This window comes from Notothenia rossii (assembly GCF_949606895.1).
Source record: "Notothenia rossii genome assembly, chromosome: 3".
In the NCBI taxonomy this organism is placed as follows: Eukaryota; Metazoa; Chordata; class Actinopteri; order Perciformes; family Nototheniidae; genus Notothenia; species Notothenia rossii.
Window position 1 is genome coordinate 10,178,460 of NC_136901.1, and position 24,209 is coordinate 10,202,668.

Sequence of the window (24,209 nt, forward strand, 5' to 3'; positions counted from 1 at the left end):
ACATGTGTAAAAATGTGGTGATTGTCAATCGTGTGTTAGTCATCTTAAAGTTATTAAGCTTTTTACATTTTTAATGTCTGTTTAGTTGTTTTTTAAATGCTGCTTTTTTCTTACTGCAGTAAAATGAGACCTATGATGTAAGTTTTTTTATAATAATAATAATAATAGATTTAATTTGTTAGCGCTTTTACAGGTGCTCAAAGACGCTTTACAGATAATAGTGAAGAGAAAAGAAAAGAGAAGAAAGGAACAACAAATACATATATAGTTAAAGTTAAAGTCAAATAATACAAAAACCATCACACATGAAAAGCCAGATTGAAGAGGTGAGTTTTTGTGAGTTTTTTTAAGGTGGTGAGGTCGGTGCAGTCTCTGATGGGTTGTGGGAGTGAGTTCCAGAGGGAGGGGGCAGCGACGGAGAAGTCTCTGTCCCCCCAGGTCCGGCGATTGGTGCGGGTGGGGATGGATAGGAGGTTGGCTTCTGATGAGCGGAGGCAGCGGGAATGGGTGTGGTGGTGCAGCAGGTCTGTGAGGTAGGGGGGGGCCTGGTTGTTGAGGGCTTTGTAAATAATGAGGAGGACTTTGAAGTGGATTCTTTGACGGACGGGGAGCCAGTGGAGGTTCTGGAGGATGGGAGTGATGTGGTCTTGGGTGCGGGTGTGGGTGAGGAGGCGGGCAGCAGAGTTCTGGATATGTTGGAGGATGTTTATGTATTTAAAATCATATCTCAGCCCAAAACAGAACTGTTTATTCTAAATGCTGTGTTTATTTCTGTGGTTTTTCAGTAGATGAATGAATTCATTCCAAATGGCAGGATGTTTGTGGAGAAAATATTTTCAATGTCATACCATTGATACCATGTGTCAGTTTGTTTTTTCTATTACCATTTCTTTAAACGATGATGGCCATATTGAAATAAAATTCCTTAAAACGTTCCTATCGTTATTTTTATTTTTGAATGACCATTTTTAGGTAAGCTTTTTTTTTTTTTTTTTTTTTTTTGTTGTTGCAATATTTAAAGTTATCTAAAACTTCGACCAACCAAAAATCTAAATGTACAGAAAATGTAGAAAATTGAAAGCTGTTCAGTTCTTTAGTTAGCCTTTAATAATTAATGTTCCAGTTTAGCAGTCAGTAAAGAGTTTGAATAGTAACGGGTTTTTTTTAAATGAACTGTATAATAAACTTTTTCCGAAAATACGTTTTTAACCCTTTAACTGCCAGCACCACCATTTGGTAGAGCACATTTTGTGTCTTGATATCTTGTTGAAATTTTTTTTATAATAATTGAACTCCATCTGATTCAGCCAGCTCTACCCTTTGGTTGACATGTTATGCACAAAACAACCTCTAGATGTCACTGTGGTTCAAACAGAATGTCCTTGAGCTAGCTTCAACTGAGAAAGTTGGCAATGCTAAACATCACTGCTGAAGAAATCACTCTTTTTGGTCAACTTTTGTAAGGTAACCATATCCTTTTTGACATATTTTAGTGGCAGGGCACTGACTGAACATAATTAGATAACTTGATGCACAAAAAAAGTTTTAACAAGGGTGTAATTATGTTTTTGACAATATGCTCAACCAATCGGTGGAATTGGCCTTTTATGGTAAGCTAGCAATATGACTTTTTCCGAGTTTCAGAGATGTTTTCCAATAAAATATGGTAAATAAATGGCTAGATTCATGGTAATATTACTAAATCTAGTACTGCCTTATGAGTCTCAGAGTGAAAGAGTGATAATAATTTATATAGCACCTTTCATGCATGGCATTCAGCCCAAAATTGCACACAGATGAGCAAGTTAGGCCAACACAGGATATAGACATTTGCTGTTAGGCCAGTGGTTTCCTGTTAGGCTAATTCAGCATATACAGTAAGATGAGCAAGTATTTTTTTTATCATGAAAAACACTTTACATTACTTTTTTCCATTATTTTTTTTTTACAATTATAATTTATTATCTTTTATGAATATCTGGTTGCATATATTGCTCATTTTCCATAAAAGAAACAAATGTATGAGTGTGTTTTATTTGAGTTTGATGCTGTACTGTATATGATGATTGTTGAAAATGTACTTTCACCATAGAAGGCCAGCTCGACCAGTTGGTGGAGGCTCATAAAAACAAAACTTTTTTTTATTTGTGTTTATTTGTGGCCCATTTGATAAGAAAATGCTAAAAGATCATTTTTCCATAGATGTTTTCTAAAATGACCAACAGGTGGTTATTATATTTCCAAATGCCAAGATATGAGGCATACCATTTGTAACAAGTTATAACAGTACTTACTGGTTTATGAAGATTAAGCAACCCATGGTTTTATCCTCCATAACTCATAAATCAACCAACCAAATGTGCGCACCGTGTGTGCTCTACTGGGAAAGATAGGAAACTTAGGTGTTTCATTTATTCAAATGAATAACAATGTTAAGAATTCCAAAAGGTTTAGAGCCCTTTGCATTTACTTTACTATAATTAACAGAGGTAAATGCACTGAATCTAGCAATCTTTAGATATATATAAACAAACAAACAAACAAAGAGTTCCCAGAATCCTCAGCTGTGTCATGCTAGCATTGTGAAATAAGTTAAAAGTAGTATTAAGCATCAAATGTTTGTTTAGGTTAACTTTAACGGACTACAGTACTTTCCCCAATTTCAATCAGCGACTACAAGCTGCATCACCCATTATGTTTTGTTCTATTGTTAGTGCTGCTGTTTGGACACACAGTATTTGGTTTGCTTGCAACCCAGTGCCAAGAACAGCAAATTGTGATAAGATTTATTTTCTTAAAATCAGTGTGTGAATGTTGTAATTCTCTGCTTCCATTTAGGAAGGAGATCTCCAAGATCATGAAGATGAAATAACGAATCATGCGATTATATCTTTGTTATTTATATTTACTGAGTCTTAATCGGAATCAGAAATATTTCTCAAATATCCTGGGGTAAATATTAAATAATTGATGTATACAAACATACAAATCTAAAGTAAAAAGGTCCAAAAAAGATAATAGAATATTTCTATAAACACTGGAAGACCCTCAGATAGACATTAAAGACTGACTGCCTGTCAGATGGATTAGCTCAGTGTGATAAAGAAGCTCTCAGAAAGTATGAGGTTGTGAGTAAAACTCCCACAGTGTGCAATATTTTGTATCAATGTACTGTGGTTCAGGATCCAATAGCCAAAGATAAGTAATCAAAAGATTTAACAAAAATAAGGAAAGCACATCTGATCATACAGCTCAGAGTGGTACGAGTCTGGTTTGAAGATCTGAGGTTGTGTGTTTGATTCTTATTAGGTGCAGTAACTTTATAAATCCAATTTCCGACAAGAAGAACAAATGTGTCCCTAACAACTGTGAAGTGTGTTCAGTAATATAGCTCAGAGTGGAAGATGTGTGCGAGGTGAGGTTGTGTGTTTGGTTCCTACTTGGGTCTACCACAAAGAAAATTACTTTGAAAGGTTATTATATTTAGACGTTTCTATGAGATGTCATATTGCTCATGGACTTATGAGGAAGCTCAGTAGAGCTGATGTTGTGGGTTCGACACTTGGGTTTTTAAAGTCCAATACCCATAATAAATGACTAAAATATGCAAAGATCGTGACACAAAATCTACCAGAAATCTCAGATCTGATAGCTCAGGAGATACAAGTATTTTCTGAAACACTGAAGTCATAGGTTCGATCCTCATGAGGTGCAGTGATTTTTCCAACCATGTTCTGCAGCAGGTTAAAGGGCCGGTCTAACTCCTGGATGGTTCCGCTGTCTAGAACAGCCTTTCCCAACCTCAGGGTCTCGACCCATTTTGGGTCGCGGACCCGTTTTGATTGGGTCGCAGTTAAATGCATTGCTACACGCACACAGCGTCAGAGCTGATGGCTGCGTTGCAAATACAATTTTTTAATAATTTTTGTATTTTATTTTTTATTTTGAAAATGAAATTATGCAATATAGCATTGTATATTGAATGATTTAATTTTCTAAATACAAATAAACTAAAAATAAAAGATAGTATTTGTATCAGCTCTGACGCGTCCCCCGCGAAAGTTTTCGCGCTGTCTGTTTATTGTCTGTTGATTAATCCCGATCGTACATGATGGCAGAAAGACGATACAAAGAGGAGTTTTTAAACGTTGGCTTCACAAAAGCTGTTAGAAATGGAGAGGAGCGGCCTCAGTGTGTTTTATGTGGAGAGGTGCTCAGTAACGAAAGCTTGAAAATGAATAAATTGGACCAGCATCTCCAAACAAAACATCCTCTGCATCGGGACAAATCGAAGGATTTTTTCATCTGCAAAGAAGAGTCTTTCAAGAAGCAGTGTTTTGACGGCGGAAAAGTAAGTCACTCATTTGAATCATTTGTTTTGTGTTTTTGTGAGTTTGTCAGGGTTTGTTTTGAAATTGTTTCGTAAATGCAAAGTTGGATGAAATGCTGACAGAGCCCCGGAGCGGACCGCCAGCTGCGCGCTCTCGCGCGTCCTCGACTCGCTCCCGCGAGTCCACTACATTCTGCAGCGGCACAGAGCGGTGTTTCAACTTTTACTAGCCTGAAATGTTTTTAAAACGGCCGGGAGAAAAACAGAGAAACAATAACGACAGGAAGATTAGAGGGAAAGTGACAGGCAGTATGAGAAGGAAAGCGAGATAAAGTATCAGCCGCACGGACGTGACTGCTGCAGTGTGATGCACATAGGAATACATATGGGGGTTATTCCCTATCTTTATTCAAGAGCCTGGTCTTTAAATTTGAGAGCATACTTTATTGATTTCACGTTCAGAATATGTATTTCTTTCCCTCAAACCCTGTCCTCACGCTCAAATAGTGCCTGCTTGCACTTAGATTTGCTCTGCTTCTGCTCAAACTGTACGCTTGCACTCAGATATATTTCTGCTTTCAGGTTTCCTGTGTTCCAGTTTAAAACCCTCTCCTTGCACTCAGGCTGTTTCTGTGCGCTCGTGAAATGTCTGCTCTCAGATTTCTTCTGTGCGCGCTTGGATCTTTTGTGCAACAACCCTGTCAAAATCCCTCCGTGGGGATTCCCCACAGTATTGAGTATGTAAGTCGCTTTGGATAAAAGCGTCTAACAAGTAACATGTAATGTAATGCGCTATAAATGCGGTTGCCAGGTCCACATTGGGTATACAGCGCACGTCGGCTGGTGTTAAAAATCACCCAATAACCCAGCAATGTTAATGATAATATCTTCTCTGTTATTTTCAGGCATTCAAAGGGAACAGAGGGGCACTGAGGGCATCAAGTCAGCCTCCACAAAAAAAAAGTTAATCAGTTGCCAAGTGTTGGAGTTTATTTGTCTCTCAGAGTGTTTTAAAACAGCTCTGTTCATTTAAAAGTGTTTAAAAAATGTGTGTACATAGTTTTTGATCTAGTGACAAACTTAATGTTGCACTTCTTAGAATTTAAATGTGGTTTCACCTGATGTACTGAATACACTTGACTGCGCTTCCTATAGTTAGGGTTTTGTCCCTTTCTGTTTACAACACGTTTGTTCTTTGTTCATTTAAAATAGTTTAAAATGGTGTGGACATAGTTTTTGAGCTAGCGACAAACTTAATATTGCACTTTTGATAATTGTATAATTAAAATTTGATTTGTACTGTATATACTTGACTGCACGTCGCATGTTTCAGCTTTCTGCTTTGATCCTTATTTTTTCTGGGCAAGCTCAAAGGGAATGTACTGGCCCAGGTCAAATGGCTAACTGGGATAGAACACTGCCTTGAAGGTCGGAGGTTCTTGGTTCAATTCTCTTTATTTGCACTGGTTTTCAGGTAAAACATCCAAAATGGTGTGAAAAACGCATAAAGAAGAGATTTTCATTTAAAAATGTTTGTGGCACAATTGTATGACAAGGACACTTTTTTTCTGATGGATTGCTCTATGACTTATTTTATTTCCTTTTTTACATTTTTCTTTGTGATATAATCTACCAAACAACCCTTTCACAAATGAAATAGCTCAGTGGGATACAATGCTGCTCAGATGAGCAGGAGTATTGGTGGCCGGATTGGGTCTGTTCTCGGCATTAAGGCGCCTGTGTCGAGTTCAGGTCTGCTGCTTAGCAGGTACGGGGTTCGAGACTCGGAATAGCTGAATTAGGCATACTAAGTGAGGCAGGTAGTGCACAGTAAGGGAGGCAGGTAGTTCATAGTAAGTGAGACAGGTAGTAAACAGTAGATGAGGCAGGTACTTCACAGTAAGTGAGACAGGAAACGTCGGGTAGGATAAGAGAGGCAGGAAGAGTATGCGAGGCACGTAGCGTAGGAGAGCAGAACGAGTAGATCAGGATGAAAAAAATTGAAAAATATCTTAATTTTTTGCTTTTTTCTGATTTGTTGCTTCTTTTTGGTCCTGAAAAATCTCACAAATGTGACATTTTTTGTGACATTTTTCAAAAACACCTTCCAAATGACACAAATCCCGTTTTCCTTGAATACATTTTGACAGGAAGCTCGGATAGGTTCGGGACCGATTTTTTGCCCCCCCCCCAAAAATGTTGGCACAGTCCCCCCAATGTTTACGGTTCCGCATCCAATGGTAAAACGGGTTGTCCAGAATGTGCACAACCGATTTGCCTCAAACTCGGTGGGCACCTTCAGGGGGGCAGGGGCAACATACACACCAAGTGGGGTATGTGTGCCCACCCGTTGGAACGACTTATGACCATTTCAAGTTTTCAAAGTCCAATTGCAGTAACAAGGCAGACAGCCATGGGGCCCACATTTCACAGGGGCCTAAGCTATCACCCAGACCAGGTTCCATATGGATGCCCACCGAGTTTGAGGCAAATCCCATTTTCCTTGAATAACTTTTGACAGGAAGCTCGGATAGGTTCGGGACCAATTTTTAGCCCCCCCCCCCAAAAAAAAAACCGAGATTCTTTTAGCACCCCCACCCCAATGTTTACAGATTGCGCATCCAATGGTACCAAACAATGTGTCATTTGGAAGGTGTTTTCCGCAGCGTCAAAGTGTGGGGGATTTTTGTTGGGCAGAGAGTCTCACAAATGTGACATTTTTTGTGACATTTTTCAAAAACACCTTCCAAATGACACATTGTTTGGTACCGTTGGATGCGGAATTTGTAAATATTTGGGGGGTGTACTCAAATAGGCGGGGGGCTAGAAATTGGTCCCGAACCAATCCGAGCTTCCTGTCAAAAGTTATTCATGGAAAACAGGTTGTCCAGAATGTGCACAACCGATTTGCCTCAAACTCTGTGGGCACCTTCAGGGGGGCGGGGGTAACACAAACACTAAGTGGGGTATGTATGCCCACCCGTCGGAGCGACTTATGACCATTTCAAGTTTTCAAAGTCCAATTACGGTAACAAGGCAGACCGCCACGGGGCCCACATTTCACACACATATAGGCCGGGGCCTAAGCTATCACCCAGACCAGGTTCCATATGGATGCCCACCGAGTTTGAGGCAAATCCCGTTTCCTTGAATAACTTTTGACAGGAAGCTCGGATAGGTTCAGGAGCCATTTTTAGCCCCCACCCATTCCACACCCGCGACTGTTTAGCACCCCGACCCCAATGTTTACAGATTCCGCATCCAATGGTACCAAACAATGTGTCATTTGGAAGGTGTTTTCCGCAGCGTCAAAGTGTGGGGGATTTTTGTTGGGCAGAGAATCTCACAAATGTGACATTTTTTGTGACATTTTTCAAAAACACCTTCCAAATGACGCGTTGTTTGGCACCGTTGGATGCGGAATTTGTAAACATTGGGGGGTTTAGTGAAATAGGGGGGGGGGGGGGGGGGGCTAGGAATTGGTCCCGAACCCATCCAAGCTTCGTGTCAAAAGTCATTCAAGGAACACAGGTTGTCCAGAATGTGCACAACCGATTTGCCTCAAACTCGGTGGGCACCTTCGGGGGCGGGGGGGGGCAACACACACACCAAGTTGGGTATGTGTGCCCACCCGTTGGAACGACTTATGACCATTTCAAGTTTTTAAAGTCCAATTGCAGTAACAAGGCAGACCGCCACGGGGCCCACATTTCACACACATATAGGCCGGGGCCTAAGCTATCACCCAGACCAGGTTCAATATGGATGCCCACCGAGTTTGAGGCAAATCCCGTTTTCCTTGAATAACTTTTGACAGGAAGCTCAGATAGGTTCGGGAGCGATTTTTAGCCCCCCCCCACACACACCCGCGACTGTTTAGCACCCCCACCCCAATGTTTACAGATTCCGCATCCAATGGTACCAAACAATGTGTCATTTGGAAGGTGTTTTCCGCAGCGTCAAAGTGTGGGGGATTTTTGTTGGGCAGAGAATCTCACAAATGTGACATTTTTTGTGATATTTTTCAAAAACACCTTCCAAATGACACATTGTTTGGTACCGTTGGATGCGGAATTTGTAAACATTGGGGGGGGGGGGGGGTGTACTCAAATAGGGTGGGGGGGCAGAAATTGGTCCCGAACCAATCCGAGCTTCCTGTCAAAAGTTATTCAAGGAAAACAGGTTGTCCAGAATGTGCACAACCGATTTGCCTCAAACTCTGTGGGCACCTTCAGGGGGGCGGGGGCAACATACACACCAAGTGTATGTGCCCACCCGTTGGAACGACTTATGACCATTTCAAGTTTTCGAAGTCCAATTGCAGTAACAAGGCAGACCAGAATGTGCACAACCGATTTGCCTCAAACTCGGTGGGCACCTTCGGAAGGAGGAAGCTCGGATTTTTGTTGGGCAAGCTATCACCCAGACCAGGTTCTATATGGATGCCCACGAGTAGCGCCAGATATTCACATTTTAAACTCCACTACGATTCCCCTTAACCTTAACCTTACCCCAACCCCTCACCCTATCCTCACCCCGGCCAATCAAAATCTTCAAAACAAAATATTCTGAAACCTGCTCATATCTACTTTTCACAAAATCCGTTTTGCTTCATCTACTATGCACTTACTGCCACAGCTACCTGCCTCACTTACTATGAACTACCTGCCTCATCTACTATGCACTAACTGCAGCAGCTACTCCGAGTCTCAAGCCCCGTAAATGCTAAGCAGCAGACCTGAACTCGGCACGGGCACCTTAATGCCGAGAACAGACCCAATCCGGCCACCAACACATGTACATGAAGACCTGTGCTCCAGGCATATTTATCTTTTTCATTTTGAGTAAAGCACTTCAAAAATCACTATAGCTCACGAGGATTCGAACACACAACCTCAGGCTTTCTAACATGTCTTCTATGCCTCTGCTCCATCTGTCCTGAGACATTAAAGTTTCGTAGAGCTTATGGCCTGTTCACTTGGGATTTTGGACCTTCAACATTAGTTTACCTGAAAATCTTCAAACCCACAACCTTCAGTCTCACAGTCTGTGCTCTATCCCTCTGAGCCAATTGACTAGAGACTGTTGTGTCTCCTTTGGTAAATTAATTCTCTACTTTGGATGGTTAAATTAGAAAATGCATGGACCTCATGAGGATCGAACCCAAGACTCCTGAAAACCTGAGCAGCGTTGTATCCCACTGAGCTATTTCATTTGTGACAGTCTCAGGTTGTTTGATAGATTATGTCACAATGAAAATGTAAAAAAGGAAATAGAACAAGTTATTGTGCAGTGCATCCAATAAAACTATCCTTGTAAGTATGTCATAGTTGTGCCACCAACATTTATAAATGAAAAACTCTTCTCTACGCTTTTTTCACATCATTTTGATGCTTTTCCTGAAAACCAGTGCAAATAAAGAAGGTTGAACCCACAACCTGCAGTCTTCAAGGCAGTGTTTTATCCCAGTGAGCCATTTGAACTGGGCAAATAAATCTTCGTTTGGTAATCTAATTCTGCACTTTGGTTGTTGAACTTCCAAAAATCAATGCACCTCATGGGGATCAAACCCACAACCTCAGCTCACCTGAGCAGCGTTGTATCACTCTGAGCTATTAGATTGTTTGGTAGATTATGTGACAAATACAAATGTAAAAAAGGAAATAAAATAAGTCATAGTGCAGTCCATCTGAAAACTGTCCTTGTAAGCATGTCACACAAGGACATTGTTGTTGTGCTACCAACATTTTTAAATGAAAAACTCTGTTAAGAGGGTTGTCAAGAATCTCCAGTCTTCAAGGCAGTGCTTATCCCAGTCAGCCATTTGACCTGGCCCATATGTGTTGCGTTTGGTAATATAATTCCACACGTTGGGTCTTGGACTCCAGAAAATCCCTGCACCTCATGGGGATCAAACCTTAAACCTCTGTTTAGCTGAGCAGCGTAGTATCACTCTGAGCTATCAGATCGGAGACAGTCGATGGTCATTGTCCAACTGTCTGAGACTATGTTTCAAAAAGGACATGTAAAAAAAGTAATTGCATCATTTGTCATAAAGCTGTGCCTAGAACAGCTACCATGGACTCCTGGCTTTTCATTAAACAAATGCAACGTTAACCATGCTTTTCCACTGTGAATGAAAGGCACATTTAAAAAAAGAGGTAAAAAAAGATGACATAATGTCAGGCAAGTACAAAAATATACAAGGACTCAAAGTACTAATATTTATTGATGCATTCATGTGTTTATCACTTTAATGTTGCAGCTGATAAAGGTTTATTTGGATTACTTTATAAACCCCACGTTGCCTAACCATGCTCAGCAGCATAACCTATAGTAATATATCATCATTTATTTGTTAAATTAGGTTTTTAGAAACTGTAAAAATAAATGGTGTGGTAAAAAGTACGAATGTTCCTCCGCAATGGAGTGAGTAAAGGCATAAAGGTGCATAATGTGGAAATACACAGTTGAAGTACAAATAATACAAATAATAAACAATATTGACAGAAATACAGTAGTTATTGAGTTTAGTTAAATTGTCGTCCTACTGTATGTTTCAAAATGCACAATGGCCGTGTTCTCAGGCTGTGTGCAATTTAGCCGGCAGAGGTGTTCACGGATATCTTCAACAGGTCCCTGCTGCAGTCTGCACATGTTTCAAACACTCCACCATCGTTCCAAAAAGACTGAGGGTTGACTTACTAAAGTGATAACCGGCGTGGTAGGAGTGAGATGCGGCACAGCAGCCTGTCAGTTTACACTTGCTAGGTTAGTTTGGCTATTATCATTTATATTTATCTGCAACAATGGATATCAGGAAGTTGTTCATGAAAGGAATATGGCAACTCAGCGCCAGATGCAGGCAGGCACATTAGAAGAAATCAGTTACGTTACCAACGTAACTGATTTGCCAGGGACAAGGGAGGCTGGCAATCAATTCTATTTTGAAGAGAAATTGACTCAAGCCGGCTCTCTCACAAACTCCGGCTCTGCTGCACACGCTATCTGCCTCGCTCAATCTCTCTCTCTCCCTTTCTCTCCATCGCTCAACCTCACTCCACCCTGTGTGCGCTCCTGAAGTTTGCCTGCATGCTTGCCCAAGTTGGCACAACGTTACAAATGGGCCACAAAACCAACCAATGGATGCAGCCTATAATAAGACCGTCAACAGCCTTATGGCAACCTAAAACCCCTCTGTTTCCGTAAAAACAATTCACGAGCGCCTCCCTCAATCCCCCCCCTGGGTTGTACCATTTTCAGGCGATTTGTAATCTGTTCTAGAAAAACGATGTGTTTTTTAGGATTTCAAGAAGCATATAGAACAAATAATGGATGTATTTTATGAACATTTATCCATGCTGAAAGTAGATTTAGATGTGTGAGGAGTAAGATAGAGATTATTATCTAATATATGCATCTGATGAAGCATTGCATGAAGTCTGTTGATGATCAGAGGCAGTTGTTGGGGCTGCATAAACGTTTTTTTATTTTTGTTTTGTAGACAGACCATGCAGGCCTCAGAGAGTTAAACTTGGGCCTGCGAGCATAGTTTTATTGTATTTTGTTTTGAAAATCCACAGCGGAGGTTTGTGTCGTACTACATGCGGTGTATTTTGCATATCTCTCAGTAGCCAACAATCTGTGAGTCTGTTGGCTCGGATATAAACTCGTGTTTAAAATAATTCTACATAATAAATGTATTCTACATTTCATAATAAGAAGTGTAAAACCTGAGAGGATTTTAAATCGCATTTGAACTAAATGCAATCTGTATTTGTATTGTTGATTTAATGTGTGAACGAGGCGATATAGAGAAGGTTAAACTGTCATTATTAGGCTGTAATTTGTTATATACTGTTGGAATTGGTAAGCAGGCCTATTGTTTTGGGATATTTGTGGAGTTAGGTGGTCCATGAGTGTTTTTTATTGGTTAGGTGGTCCTTGGTATGAAAAAGTTTGAAAAACACTGCGCTAGTGGATTGTCAAATTATACAGATGGCTAGTCCGCCCCTGAAAATGTCTATGCAAACGTTATTATTAATAATAATTTAAAAAAAATTATTCAATTTTTTTTAATCTTTTTTTTTTTTTTTTTTTCATTTTTATTTTGTAATCATCTCACGACCCCCACTCGGGGTCTCGCGACCCCCACTTTGGAACCCCTGTATTAGAGGGTTGGATTTGGGGAATAGTTTATCTATGTGTAGACTGACATTAATGCTACTGACAAAATAAAGCCTTTTCATATACAAGTGGTTTGCATTGCACGTTATTTTTTTATGTCACTGTTGTGAACTTTAAGGACAACATTTAGCATCGTGTTACCAATCAGGAGTGTTGAGAGTAAATGTTAATTTTGAGTACATATAGGATTATTTATTGTAAGTGCTACCTCATTGCTTTGCACTCTTTAGTGGGAATTTTGTCTTGTAAAAATCTAGAGTTGGCTTTAAAATAAGACCAAGTATAAAGTAACTATGTACATTTACATTATTAATGCTACTTTGTACTTCTACTCCAATACAATTCAGAGTTAAATCATGCAATTTTAATACACTACATTTGTTTAACAGCTTTAGTTACTTTACAGATTTTGATTAATGATGTGAAATATAATCAACTCTTAAATCAGACTTTAGTTCCACCTGGAGTAAATTCACAAGCTACCCTGCAGTATACAAAGTCATTCAAACTAGCTGCACCTTTACCAGCTCAAAATATATCATATATATTATTCTGAAATGGACCAATCTGCACAATGACTACTTTTAGTATACTTTGATTCTAACACTTTAGTACTTTTACTTGAGAAACATTTTGAATGCAGGACTTTTACTGTAACAGAGTATTCCTCCTCTGGTACTTCTAATTTTACTCAAGTAGAAGATCTGACAATTTCTCCCACCTCTGATGGTTACACAGCCGATTGAAGCAAATTAAACATACAAACGATGTCTTAGTGAAGGTGCAGCAAACTGATGGTAATTACTAGTATTATGTTAAATGTGCAGCAGTCAAGTGAACAATAGAGGGGCTGTAATATCAGATCTATGTTGTGGAATGGTAGCTCACGTATCCCTTTCCTGAAGGTAAAGGTATGAGTTTATGTATAGATATAGTGTGTAAAAGAACCAAATGACATCAGTGCAAGATGTAAAATTTGTATTCAGCATTTGAGAACAAAGTTACAAACATATTTAAGACAAATTGGTAAACCAACTAAAAAGTAATTAAAAGTGTAATGTCATTCTAACAAATGAATTGGACACGTCCTCAGAATTGGACACGTCCTCACATGGAAACTGTTAAGTCCGAAGATTGATGTAGTGCAGTTCTAAACTTGTGTAGATGACTGAAATGTCAACAGGATTGTACAAAAACAATTAGTAACGAGATTGCCGAAACATTTGTTTTGAGTTTGATTTGACAAGGATCAGCGGCGTGCAATAATACTACCCGTATGTACGAACAGACACAAGGCTACTACGGATAGATCAGACACTGGCCTTGTCACATGTGCAAACTTAAAATAAGGCACTCATGTGTGTGTATATATATACCGTATATATATATTAAATAAGCAACTTCTTCAAGGCATCATCAGACAGAGGGCAAACGTACAGCACGGTAAATAAATAGCCATGTATTTGAAGCTGTCACTCTCTGAGTGGGCTAAATGTGCACGTGTACATTTGGCTGAGGCACAGCGAGCGGAGGGCCTCTCAGGGTCCCGTATCCGGACGGTCTACAGCGACCAAGTCTTTCAGTCGGCCATTTGCGAGCGCGAAGGCACTTTGTGACATCCGAGGAATCCCCTCCACGAGCTCACAGCGCCGTCTCAAAGATCACCAAGTGACCATCTGCCGTCTCCGCGTGTCCGTTAGCGACGTCAGGACGGCTTTTGCTGTTGTATGCCTGAAAAGCAAAGAGTTTGTAAAGTGAGATGGGAAAACGTTTTTGTACCTTTTATGTAAAATGTTTGCAGAGGGCGGGACCCACCTGTTTGGCCGCTTGCAGTAACGCTGCCGCCTCCTGCCTGCCGGTCTGCAGCACCATTTTGCAAAAGATTCCTTCTGGATCTTGAAGCAGCGTGTAAGGTGCATCATAGGCCTGAATTCTCCCTGCATCTAGCACCTGGGGACCAAATGAGACTCAATGAGTTATCATATAACAGTACAGAGGCTCGTTTGTCGACGTTTGTGACTCTAGGACTGACCATGATCCTGTCGCTGTCTATGATGGTGTTGAGGCGGTGAGCGATGGTGAGCACGGTGCACTCTCTGAACTTGTCCCGAATGGTTTTCTGGATCAGTTCATCCGTCCTGTAGAGAGACAGGGTAACAATAAGGACATCTGTAGACCGAACGATTTAAGCTTAAAAATAAGCGAAGCGAGATCTTGCCGAGCGGTACCTGGGGTCCACGTTGGCCGTGGCCTCGTCGATGACCAGGATGCGGTTCTGTCGGAGGACGGCCCGGGCCAGACACACCAGCTGCCTCTGGCCCACGCTGAAGTTGGACCCCGACTCGGCCAGCACCGTCTCCAACTTCCTGGGCAGCTCCTCCACCACCGACTTGAGCTGCACCTGCGGGAGGGAAAGGAGGAGTTAGCCCGATGCACCGAGCAGAGTGAGATCTCACTGAACTGCAGGACAGACGGGGGGTACCGACCTCCTCCAGAGCCCTCCACAGGTCCTCGTCAGAGTGCTGGCCGAAGGGATCCAGGTTCTTCCTCATGGAGCCTGTAAACAGCACCGGGTCCTGGGGAAAAGGGAGTCAAAGTAAGTTATGAATCAGTTGACTTAATGTAATTGGTAGACGCACATCAACAGTGTTACTGTAACACCGTTATCTTTGGCAGTAACTAGTACTCTAATGCATTCTTTTTTAAATTCAGTAACTCAGTTACCGTTACTACATGGTGCGTTATTTTTTTTATATAGTCTCGGCTCCCAGACGTTGGTGAGCGGCGCTAACAGCGAGGCGAACAGAGATGAGAACTGTACTTAAGTACTTGAGTAAATGTACTTAGATACTTCCTGTGTCACATGCGGAGACGCGCTGTGGGCGTGTTTGTGTTACTAACAAGACTATCATGGCGGCGGAGGAGCTCAAGTCGAGTTTCTCCGCCTGGAGATATTCTCACTATTTCACTTTTGTCGAGCACAAAGAAAAGAACGTTTTAGTTAAATGTAAGTTGTGTCTTGGCGGGTCAAAGATCCTATCTACAAAATAGCAATTCAAATCTGTTGAAACAGCTGCAGAAACAACATGCTGGGACGAAGCTAGTAGTTAAGACCACAGGCCCAGACTCATCCGACGCCACTCCACCTCCACCTCAGCAACAGCGGCTGGGTTTGAACCGAGGGACTGCTAGCCAGGGAAAAGTTGATAAAGCCATTGCACGGTATGTTGTAGAACACATGCAGACTATTTCTACTATTGCTATTTCTTGATCAACAGATTGTATTATTCTCCAATGCAATAACAGTACTGAAATGAAGGCTATAAGGGCATTAATGGGAGCCCTTTTTTTAAGTAACGAATGCGTTACTGTTGACAGTAACGCATTCGTTTTTGGTGTAAGTAATCAGTAAAGTAACTGAGTTACTTTTGAAATGAAGTAACTAGTAATGGTAACTAGTTACTGGTTTTCAGTAACTAGCACCAACACTGCACATTAATAACATCCGTTCGTTAATACGTCAGATAGGGTGCAGTCGGAATCTCCTTTTTAATTCTCCAAACCGCTATTCCTCGACCCCGTGACGTTTCACACAGAGGACAACAAATAGTGGATCGGAAAATATTTCTGGACAATTCCGCTACAACCAAGGTTTTTGGATTTTCACCTGAGGGATGATGGACATCTTGGTGCGCAGGTCGTGGAGGCCGATCTCAGAGGTCAGAACTCCGTCTATGTAGATCTTCCCCTGAGGCTCGGCCAGGCGGAACAGAGCCGACACCAGAGAGCTCTTCCCGGCGCCCGTCCTCCCCACGATGCCCACCTGACACACAGAGAACAAGGTTTAACATCCTGTAGACTGTCCTGGAGCCTGGGACTGTTCAAACCTGTCTCACCTTCTCTTGGGGTCTGAACATTGCCTTCATGTTGTTCAGCACCAGCGGGCCCTCTGGGCTGTAGGAGAAGCTGACGCGGTCAAAGGTCACCAGGCCTTTGCTGGGCCAATCGGGAGGAGGACGCTTCTCAGTTTCCCAGGGTGCCTCGCTCTCCAGCTCAGTGTACTCCACCACCCTCTCCACTGACGTCATCTGAACACAGTAAAGATGTGGTTGACTACATGTTAAAACAACACGCATTAAGATCAAACAGTGTGTTCCCGAGTGTTCGGTATTACAGTAACCGTCGTCACCTTAAGGCAACACTCACAATAACACACTATCGAGGACTGTTACTTCTCAACTTGGCCGAAAAAGGGCAAATAGGAGAATATAAAGATGACCCGCACAAAACACACACAAATCACAAATCAGGCCAGCAGAGGCCAACATATCAAGCTTTACAGGTTGGTTATCAATAGCTTACCATGTTCTCCACCTCTGCACTCTGCCTCACCCCCCACTGGAACATGCCCATCAGAGTGACGGAGTACGTCAGAGCCAGACCCACAGAGCCGGCGTCCAGCTCTAACAACCGGGGGACAGACATTTTACAGATTTGATTCCGTCTATAAATGGTTATTTATTGAATCATTTCCCACTCGTTGCGAGGGTGGTCAAAAGCCAGAGCTTAACGTTTAAGAATCAAAAGTCTGCCTCACGGTCTCTGAGCAGAAGGCAGGCAAAGGTCACCGTCGTAACAAAGATGGCGCAGATGCCGTCCAGACGCACAGCAAACCAGCGAGAGGTGGTGAGGAACAGGAACCAGGCCCCTGTTAGACACGGAGAAAAACATTATCCGCGCTGCACTGGCGAGGCTCCGGGGAAATGTAAAGCATTGAAGCTGTGGAGAACCTGAGTGGAGGTCCTGATGGGCGTCAAAGATGTTCTGGAACCTCTCCTGTGCTCCAAAGGCTCGAATGGTCCAAAGGCCCTGCAGGGACGACGACAGGTGGGAGAACACGGGACTCCGAGCTGCGGGACAGACGATAAACGTTTCACGAGCGATCGGCCTGCAGCGTGATAAGTACGCTGTTGCATTGTGGGAGACTCACTGGTGGCCTCGAGGCGCTTGATGTTCCTGGCAGTCTGCAGGAAGTAGCGCCGCAGGTAGATGAAGATGAGCAGCAGAGGAAGCACGGGGATGAGGATCCAGGGGATCACCGACACTGACACGGCTATCGTCCCGATGATCTGCAGGAACACCTGCGCAGAGAAAGAAACACGTTACTGTTTGACGAACTGATGACTGAAGAATTTCCTAAAGACGATCTGGTCATTATCTCCAGTTTATACAGAAGGTCGCTCTCTGGCAATAAATCAGGCAATCCTTCGCCCGACATTTACCTCTTTGCTCGGGAGGGAAGACGAAACAAACTACCGTAGCTTTAGGCTGCAGCCACACGAGGACGATAACGGTCGTATCTGCTACAGTTCTCTATCAGATAGACGGTTCGGCCACACGAGGCCGACATGGAAACGCAGAAAACGATAACGGGTCCCAAGGTGGGTAGATCTGCAAAACGAAACGCTCCGTGTTTACGCCTATACGATCATTTCCTGATGACGCAATAGCCCCAGTGTTTCGAGCCAGGTCCCGGTATCTCGCAGGACAGTGCACCCAGCAGGAGCTTCCAGCTAGATTGGATCGATATGGATATAAACGTGAGTGAAGTCTAATCGGACAGGAGAGGAGACACGCAGCTCTGCATGATAACCTGTAGCTCCACCCGCTGTGATGGAGCGATGAGCGGAACAAAACACACACTTCAAGTCAGATCATCGCCCTTAGCTATTTTAATTACCTCTCAAACTACCTCAACTAGTTATAAATATGTTTATTTTTACTGTCGGGTCACTCATTACTGGATCAGTTGTAGCTATGTACGAGACCACGGATACTGAAGGGTTGTAAGGAGAGGGGGAGGAAAAGAGAGGCTCCGTCCTCCGTGTATTATTCTTATATTATTATATAGAGTCGTTTATTCATTTGTTTTAAAGCTCAATAACTAACAAAGAAGACCTTTTGACCGGCCCTTTTCTAATTTTGTCCGGAAGATTGAAACTTTAACTGACATCTTGACCGGCGGAACCCCACCTCTGCTGCTAAATCCAGCGCGGAGAATAAACAGAAGGGAAACCATGACAACCATGCATCCGCGAGAAGTCTTCTTCGCTGCTTTTGGTGTATTTTGTGGCCGAAGTAAAGCGCCATTTACAGGCCCGGCATATGTACTACAGCGTCTCCAGCGCTTTCGAGCGGTTCGGTGTGAACGGACACGTTTCTGGTGCCTGTGGACGGAATACTTTTTTGATAACGATTTCGGTCCGTTTGCGTTATAGTCCTCGTGTGGCTCCATTCTTAGTCGTCACTGTTTTCTTTGGGTTTAGCATCTACTTCTGGGCACATCTCTTACGTTACATATGCAGGAATCCTGAAGTCAGATGTAATCCCTTTTAAGACCTTTTTTAAGACCCTTTCCATACATTTTAAGACCTCATCGCCACTTTGAGTTTTAACCGGTTACATTGGCGACACACTTCACCTCACGTTGACTATATACAGTATTGATTGTCCTTCCTCTTTATCTTCCAACCATTTGGACGCAAACTTGCATTTCCCCATAACGATGCTGTTTAACGTAAACGGGCCGTCGCGCGCTATCAAGCAGTGAGCGTGCGATGTCCTGTTCAGATGACGTCAAATCCAACGGGATGCCATAAATAAACTACACAGAATCACACTACACACCTACGCAATGATTACATTCAGGCAGACTGTAGAATACAACCTCTCTGGACCATTGATATACTTATTGAACACAAGCTACAAAATGTAATACCTTGGAAAATGCCGTTTAATACTTTTGAATAGCCTTCATTTTCGCTAAATTGATTTATCAACTTTTAATACTTTTTAAGACCCCGCGGACACCCTGTCTTATAGAAAAACGTCCTTCAGCCAAGCTATGCATTTTAAATCTGGATACCATTTCAGGTATGAAACACAAGGTGTGGCAGTCTCTGCTGCCTGCCTCTCTGCTGCCTGCCTCTCTGCTGCCTGCCTCTCTGCTGCCTGTCTGCACAAACAACAGCACTAATTCACTAATTATTTAATGCCTATTCCTGACAAGTCTTTTAAATACACAGACTTACATTATATCACTACATGGAACCTATTTCTTCATTTAAATAGATGATCTCACTTACTTCTGATGTGTGTCCCTCATTAACATTATACAACATAGTTTCTAACCCTTACTTAACCCTTGCTTAACCCTTGCTTGTCCCACTCACGGAACATTTGCCACTTAATTCATTAAAGAAACTAATGGCTTATAAAATGAACATCAATGCCACCACGTTTACTGCCTTAAACAAGTTACTATTAATCTAATAGTTTCCTTTGTGTGGAAGCCGTGCAATGTTTATTCAACTCGACCGTACAGCCCCGTACAAAGATATACTAAACGGCCCCCATGTTCGCTGCCGTGAGACCACTCTTCACCTGAATAAAGTCCACCATAGTCCACGGCATGTTAGAATCCAGCTGGCCCATGTCCTTTGAAAACCTGTTTAAAACTCTTCCTGAGGAGACAAAATACATACAATGGAAACCGCTTAGCAGAAGATCATGCTTCGATCGCCACTACAGTTTATGTTTATCAATGTGGTTAGAGGTGGCAACTTCTCGTTTCATGTAATTTCCCCTTGTATATTTACAGATATGCTCCTGTAAATATTCCTTGAGACGGGCAATAATCTGGCAACTGACGGCAGCTAAATTCATGTTGAACTTTTGCTTACCGATGGGATTGATGTCAAAGAAGCGCACGGGCGTCCTGAGTATGCAGTTGAACATGCGGTTGTGCAGAGCCTGTGCGCTCTTCACCAGCACGTGGAACATGACCATGTTCCTCACAAAACCGAACAGGATGGTGGCCGCCGTCAAACCTGGAAAACACCCGGCAAAATATTCTCTGTTTAACTACCGATGCGCACAAGGTGGCGGTGTAAAGAACCACGCGTGTTCTGAGGTTACCTCCGTAAATGCCCAGGTAGAACGTCGTGTCCAGCTCCACCGTGACGTTTCTTCCGTCCTGGATGACGGTGCCGTTCACCAGCAGCTTCCCTTGTTCGTCGGCCCTGATTGGTCAAAAAGGAAAAACAAGTTAGGTTGTACAAAAATAAAGAACTGAGAAATGACCGGCAAGTTAAAAAATGGCATCTTCTCAGTGATCGTCATAGTTACCAATGAGCCAACCACCAGTCCTGCATAACGTATGCCACCTAGAAAATTGAAAAGAGCAAGCAGTCGGTTAGTGTTTCTCTCAAGAGGGGACCGATTCCTCTTACATTCATTGATCAATGCACTTGTTGTGTATAGAATATAGCAGTGGTTCTCAACTGGTCAGGCCTCGGGACCCACTTTTTACTTGGTCAATAAATCGCGACCCAACATTTTGAAGCACTCAAATCTATTCAACAAAAGATCATGCTGTAATATATACGCTTTTCAGCATACAATATTAATACAAGTGAAGTACAGTATATCCCTTCACAGAACTAAAGTATGCTTTTAAAAAAAGGTTTATGAGATGATGGAATCAAAGCTGAACTGTATAAAAAGGCACAACTGCTGAAAACCCATCCCCATTTTATGCCATTGTTTGTGTTTCACTTTGTTCTGACAGCTTGCTGCTCCTCACAGAGAGAAGAGCAAAGAGGAGATAGTCTGTGTGAATTACTTTGTGGGTAAGGGTAGATAGCCCCCATTGTTCTGTGACCTGTCAATCATCAAACCGGTGGTCGTGTCATTATTTGTTCCTTTTTATCTGAAGTTGTACCCATGGATGTATAAAGAATAGTTCTACCGCAAAGTTATTCTCCATGGGGACTTCCGGCAACAATCTTGATTCTGATTGGCCAGAAGACTCGAAAAAACATCAGCAAAGATGTTTTATTGAGAAGATGATCACTACATGACTAGTGGTCTCCGGTACTTCCAGTCCAACGCCTACTGCATGCACAGCGTTAGAAAATTGGGCCTTCAATATAAAAGTTTGACTTTTTTCCCCCAAAAGAAAAAAAGAAAATTCTATTTGTTTTTCCAATTTTCTTTCTTCACTCACACATCCGCGACCCACTCGAAACGAGTACGCGACCCACTTTTGGTCCGCGACCCACCAGTTGAGAACCAATGGAATATAGTATAGAATCTTTTCCACATTTTCTCACTCGGCTATACCAGAGGATTTTACTTTTCCTCAACCTGGTGGTGCCTCCGTTGGCCTTCCCTGCATACCTGAGCCAGAATGTTGACCAGGATGAGGAAGATCAGAAGCACTGCGCTGGCTCCAGCTCTCATGTACTTCACGTACAGACCCGCTCCGATGTTTCCCTGAGCGCTCTCCTCTGCTACCATATGCACAGCCTCTGCCTGCGTGGAGAAACATTGTGACCATTTGGTGAGATAAAATAAATGTTGTGGATTTTGAATGTTGGACTTAACAAGGCTCTGGAGTATTATACAATATTGAATTGTAAGAATATTGGCATCGGCTAATCTTAAACAATTTTTAAAATGAATAGTATTATACTATAATAAACGGAACAGGAATAAATGGAATAGATTGGATGATATCTGAATTCAGACACATTTCCCACACTGTCATTCCCCTCCGTATCATTTCGGCTAGTAATACTCGCGTGGCAGCTTGTGCCGCTTTCTTTGCCGTTCCACTGCCATACAAATGCCGCAGCATTGCCAGAGAGGGGAGATGATGTACAAACCGGTAAATGGTCTCCGTCTTTGACCGAGAGCACGGAGGACGACTGAGAGAGCGCAGAGTTCTGGGACAGAGTTCTCTTCCTCACAGACACTTCCTGAGGAGCCGGCTGCTGCTCCTCCTCTTCCACTTGCTGCAGCAAGGAGGTGAAGTCCACCCCCGACCGCTGCAGCTCTGCATACGTCCCCTTAGCAACCATGTGACCCTGACACAAACACACACACAGTTAGGATACTGTGCACATCTGTGACTGTGTTTACATCAGCGCTGCCGACACACAAACACTATCTCTCCATGTAAACGCACTCCGACAGGTTTAAAGTTAATGGTGCTGACGTCTTCAAACACAAACAGTCTGGCTTCCTGTTAGTGACCTCAACAAGAAGTGATGTTCAACGTGACTTTATGCTCTCTTTTCTCCCAGATGTGTACGAGGTGTTTTTGCCACTTGGTGCTGGAGAGTGAATCCGAGTGTAAAGGCTGCACATAGTGCTGCACATGTTATGTTGCTCTGTAGAGACACCGACCTCCTTGAGGACGATAATCTGGTCGGCTGCCTGCAGGTACTGAAGCTGGTGGGTTACCAGGACACGAAGCTTGTTCTTCAGCAGACCGCAGATACACCTGAGGACACACGGACATTGAACTTTGAGTCGATTGGAGTGACAGCCTGTAGTGCTATTTATCTAGATAGTTCAGAGCCCCCCCCCCCCCCCCCCCCCCCCCCGCCTTATAACAGAGCAGCAATCTTAAGTCGATCTACTGTATCAGTGTGTGTCCAATATATATTATAGTTGTTACATAATGTCACTGTATTATCCGAGCGGAAGGTAACAGGAAGCAGTGGGTCAACTCCGATTGTCCTGCTGACAGTAACAGCACCGCACCTCTTCCTGCCTTAGCCTCTGGTCTGGCCTTTTAAAAACACTGGAAACTTTTTCTTCCCTGAAAAACTTCTCTGCTCTCACTTGAGAGGCATAGCCCTCAGTGTAAACTGTATAGCAGCATGCTGAAAACAGATGAACCTTTTTCTACTGCTGAGATCTAACTGGAAGCTCTCTCTCACGGGGAGTTAACCAGAACACCGCATTTTTCTGTTTGAATACAAAGAGACTGGAGTCTGATCGATCCTTGTGCTGTAACCTGCTGCTCTACTATGTGCATGTACACACACTTCGGGCCTGAAACGTTTTACATTACTCTCAAATCACTCACTTCTCAAACAGGTGTCTCCCCACCTCTGCGTCCACGGCGCTCAGAGGGTCATCCAGCAGGTAGATGTCTGCGTCCTGATACACAGCCCTGAAAACACATCAATCCCAGTCAATAGTGTAATAAACAAACAAATATACATATTCATTTTTTGGAAGTGTTATTTTTGTTTAACAAGAGATGACAGTTGTCTCACCTGGCCAGGTTGACCCGAGCTTTCTGTCCCCCGCTGAGGGTGGCCCCTCTGTCCCCGATCAGTGTCAGGTCTCCATCTGGGAGCAGCTCCATGTCCTGCACTCACACAACAATACAATGAATGTAGAACTCAAAAACAATTAAATAGAAGGGGGAGGGGGAAATCACACTGAACTTGTTTTACATCTTCTTTTTTCATTTCTGAAATTAAACAAATAACATTAAGACAGAAGAGACTGCAGAGAAGGTATCACCTGACTGAGCAACAGACACAGCTCTGTGATAATAGCCCGAGGCTGCACAACTAAGAGGAGGAACTGCAGAGGCAGTGTAGCCCTCTGGCCCTACATGTCTAAACATGTGCCAAAGAGAGCACACGCTGTACATTTAACAACCTCGCAACTCGTTTCTCTCAACGCCACTTCATGCAGGAACATATCTGTATATGATAAATAGATGCATATAACTAAATCTCCCTGGGTCTTTGTCTGTTCTTGACATAAGAAAAAACGTTGAATTTGTTGATTGAAATGGTGATGGAAAGTTTCCCATTCCATTTTC

General features: G+C 42.7%; 2 protein-coding genes across 2 annotated transcripts in view; one reads left to right on the top strand and one right to left on the bottom strand.

Moving 5' to 3' along the window:
• Positions 1–2,872, top strand: part of LOC307034608 (ATP-binding cassette sub-family C member 4-like) — a gene marked incomplete at its 3' end in the record, with an annotated part of 26,500 nt that extends 23,628 nt beyond the window's left edge. Inside the window, exon 8 of the mRNA XM_079673437.1 lies at positions 2,839–2,872. Within this exon, the coding sequence (XP_079529563.1) occupies positions 2,839–2,872 (34 nt within the window). The remainder of the gene's footprint in view (positions 1–2,838) is intronic.
• A 10,608-nt stretch (positions 2,873–13,480) lies between these two features.
• LOC307031537 (ATP-binding cassette sub-family C member 4-like) overlaps positions 13,481–24,209 on the bottom strand; it is a 36,033-nt gene continuing 25,304 nt past the window's right edge. The window contains exons 9-28 of the mRNA XM_079668730.1: positions 23,650–23,744; positions 23,457–23,543; positions 22,769–22,865; positions 22,246–22,446; positions 21,758–21,892; positions 20,705–20,742; positions 20,495–20,598; positions 20,260–20,406; positions 19,961–20,040; positions 17,508–17,658; positions 17,308–17,427; positions 17,115–17,225; positions 16,880–16,980; positions 16,414–16,605; positions 16,185–16,340; positions 15,004–15,093; positions 14,746–14,918; positions 14,550–14,655; positions 14,333–14,467; positions 13,481–14,248 (exon numbers count right to left, since the gene is read on the bottom strand). Of these exons, the coding sequence (XP_079524856.1) occupies positions 14,159–14,248; positions 14,333–14,467; positions 14,550–14,655; positions 14,746–14,918; positions 15,004–15,093; positions 16,185–16,340; positions 16,414–16,605; positions 16,880–16,980; positions 17,115–17,225; positions 17,308–17,427; positions 17,508–17,658; positions 19,961–20,040; positions 20,260–20,406; positions 20,495–20,598; positions 20,705–20,742; positions 21,758–21,892; positions 22,246–22,446; positions 22,769–22,865; positions 23,457–23,543; positions 23,650–23,744 (2,409 nt within the window). The 3' untranslated portion in view covers positions 13,481–14,158. The remainder of the gene's footprint in view (positions 14,249–14,332; positions 14,468–14,549; positions 14,656–14,745; positions 14,919–15,003; positions 15,094–16,184; positions 16,341–16,413; positions 16,606–16,879; positions 16,981–17,114; positions 17,226–17,307; positions 17,428–17,507; positions 17,659–19,960; positions 20,041–20,259; positions 20,407–20,494; positions 20,599–20,704; positions 20,743–21,757; positions 21,893–22,245; positions 22,447–22,768; positions 22,866–23,456; positions 23,544–23,649; positions 23,745–24,209) is intronic.